The sequence below is a fragment of the Silene latifolia genome, chromosome 9 (assembly GCF_048544455.1).
Source record: "Silene latifolia isolate original U9 population chromosome 9, ASM4854445v1, whole genome shotgun sequence".
Taxonomy (NCBI): Eukaryota; Viridiplantae; Streptophyta; class Magnoliopsida; order Caryophyllales; family Caryophyllaceae; genus Silene; species Silene latifolia.
In genome coordinates, this window is record NC_133534.1 from 74,921,073 (window position 1) to 74,923,263 (window position 2,191).

Here is a 2,191-nt window from a genome sequence, read left to right on the forward strand (position 1 = left end):
CTTGGTTGTATCCTTTAATGAGATTCTGGGACATCATAATGTTTTCAAAAATATTACGCCCCTTGATGAAAGCTGCTTGTTCATTCCCCACTAAATCAGGAAGTATTTGCTGGAGCCTATTAGCCAAAATCTTACTTATACTCTTGTAGACTACAGAGCAACAAGCTATGGGCCTAAAGTCCTGAACACTAAGAGGAACCTCCTTTTTAGGGATCAAGGCAAGAAGAGTGGTGTTGACCTTTCTCATCATTCTCCCCTTCTTGAAGAATTCCTCTACAGCTAGGCAAAAAGATTCCTGAACAATATCCCAAGAAGTCTTAAAGAAACTAGATGAAAATCCATCTTGCCCAGGACTTTTATTAGAGGATATGCTAAATAAAGCTTGCTTTATCTTAGCACGAGTGATAGGGACAATTAAAGCATCACCTGCATCACCAGTGACCTTTGGACCAGCAGAAAGTATTGTCTCTGGAATTGGATCAACAGGACAGGACCCTCCCAGAAGCTCAGTGTAATAATCAACAAAGGCAGTATTGACATTGTGAATACCATACCTAAGCATACCTCCTTTATCCTTGATCATACCAATGGTGCTGTGGTGCTTCCTCAAAGCAACCTTAGAAAAGAAGAACCTAGAAGAGCAGTCGCCTTTCCTAATATTATGCACTTTAGCACGTTGGAAAAGAATGTCCAGTTCCTTCTTGCTCAGATCGATACTGCCTTTGAACCAGGTTTTTCTCTTCTCCAAGAAGCTCAGGGGAGAACAAGTCAGTTTGGAGTGCAATTTGACATTGCTCCAACTGCCCCCTAAGGACTTGAACTTTTTCAGAGATGTTAGTAAAATCAATCTTATGCAGAAGCTGGAGGGAAAAACGCACTTGCTTCAGCTTATGAAACAGTTGAAACATTGGTGTTCCATAACTAGAAGTATTCCAAGCATCATTAACAATACTCTGATAGTCAGGGTGGTCCTGCCAAGCATTAAGGAAACTGAACCTCCTTGGAACTTGAATGGAAGGAGCCACAGTAACTACGAGAGGTGAATGGTCAGACACACCAGGAGGCAAACTAGTAGCATAGGAAGTAGGAAACATAGTTAACCAGTCAGGATTAACTAGAACCCTGTCAAGTCTCGCCCAGGTTCTAGTACCCACATCTTGCTTGTTTGTCCAAGTGAACTCAGACCCCATACTATGTATGTCATCTAAGTAACAGTTGGCCAAACAAGCATTAAAATCTATAATATCCTGGTTAGCAGGGGGATTAGGGCCTGCTCTTTCATTCAGCCTCCTGACCACATTAAAATCACCAAGAACCACCCAAGCAAGGACCATTGTGGAAGAAATGTAAGACAACTTATCCCATAGACCTACTCTAGCCCTAGGATCATTATAGCCATAAACAAAAGTAATAGCTATATGTTGATTGCTCATCTTAAACCAAGCTTCACAGTGAATCAATTGCTCATGAAGGACCACTTTATTAATGACAACAGTGGAAGGATTATAGAAAAGCCAAACCCTTCCCTGAATATTATTACTAACAACAACATAATTAGGAAACTGAGACATTATTCCATCCTCTTTGTGAGTCTTGACATGGGTTTCGACCAAGCCAAAGACATCAATTTTATTATTAGATAATAACCTACCAACTTCCAACTGCTTTAGGCTATCATTTAGCCCTCGAATGTTCCAAACTGCAAATTTCATGTTTTATCAGGGGGCAAGGGTTCAACAATATCCACCTGCTCCTGATCAGTGACACTTAGGCTGGCTGGAGCATTTTCATCCACTTGCAGAACAGTAAAAGAATTTGTAATCACAACTTCAGAAGTAGATGCAGCATCCGTGTCTGAAGCCACTGGTAAACGCTCTGAAGTATGCTGTTTTCCCCTACCCTTACTAGATCCAGCCTTTCCCTTCCCAGCCCCTGCTGGACTAGGAGTCCCAGTAGAAGCTTTAGAAGCAGCAGGTTGAGTAGTACTTGACACAGTAGGAGCTGGTGCAGGAGTCTTCTTTTTCCACACAGCCTGCACAGCTACCCTATCTTTGTTTAGCTTACAAAAATTCTCTGTATGACCCATTTTCCCACAACACTTACAGTAGAATGGTTTCCATTCATATGTTATCTGTTGCACAACTTGTCCATGGTATGGGGTATTAAGAATTATTTGCTCAGGAAGATCAGT

At 41.5% G+C, this 2,191-nt stretch overlaps 1 protein-coding gene across 1 annotated transcript; it reads right to left on the reverse strand.

Moving 5' to 3' along the window:
- Positions 1-668: 668 nt before the first annotated feature.
- Positions 669-1,712, reverse strand: LOC141601217 (uncharacterized). Its single transcript, XM_074421482.1, has one exon. It carries the CDS (start codon positions 1,710-1,712, stop codon positions 669-671), a length of 1,044 nt encoding a protein of 347 aa, XP_074277583.1.
- Between the last annotated feature and the right edge of the window lie 479 nt (positions 1,713-2,191).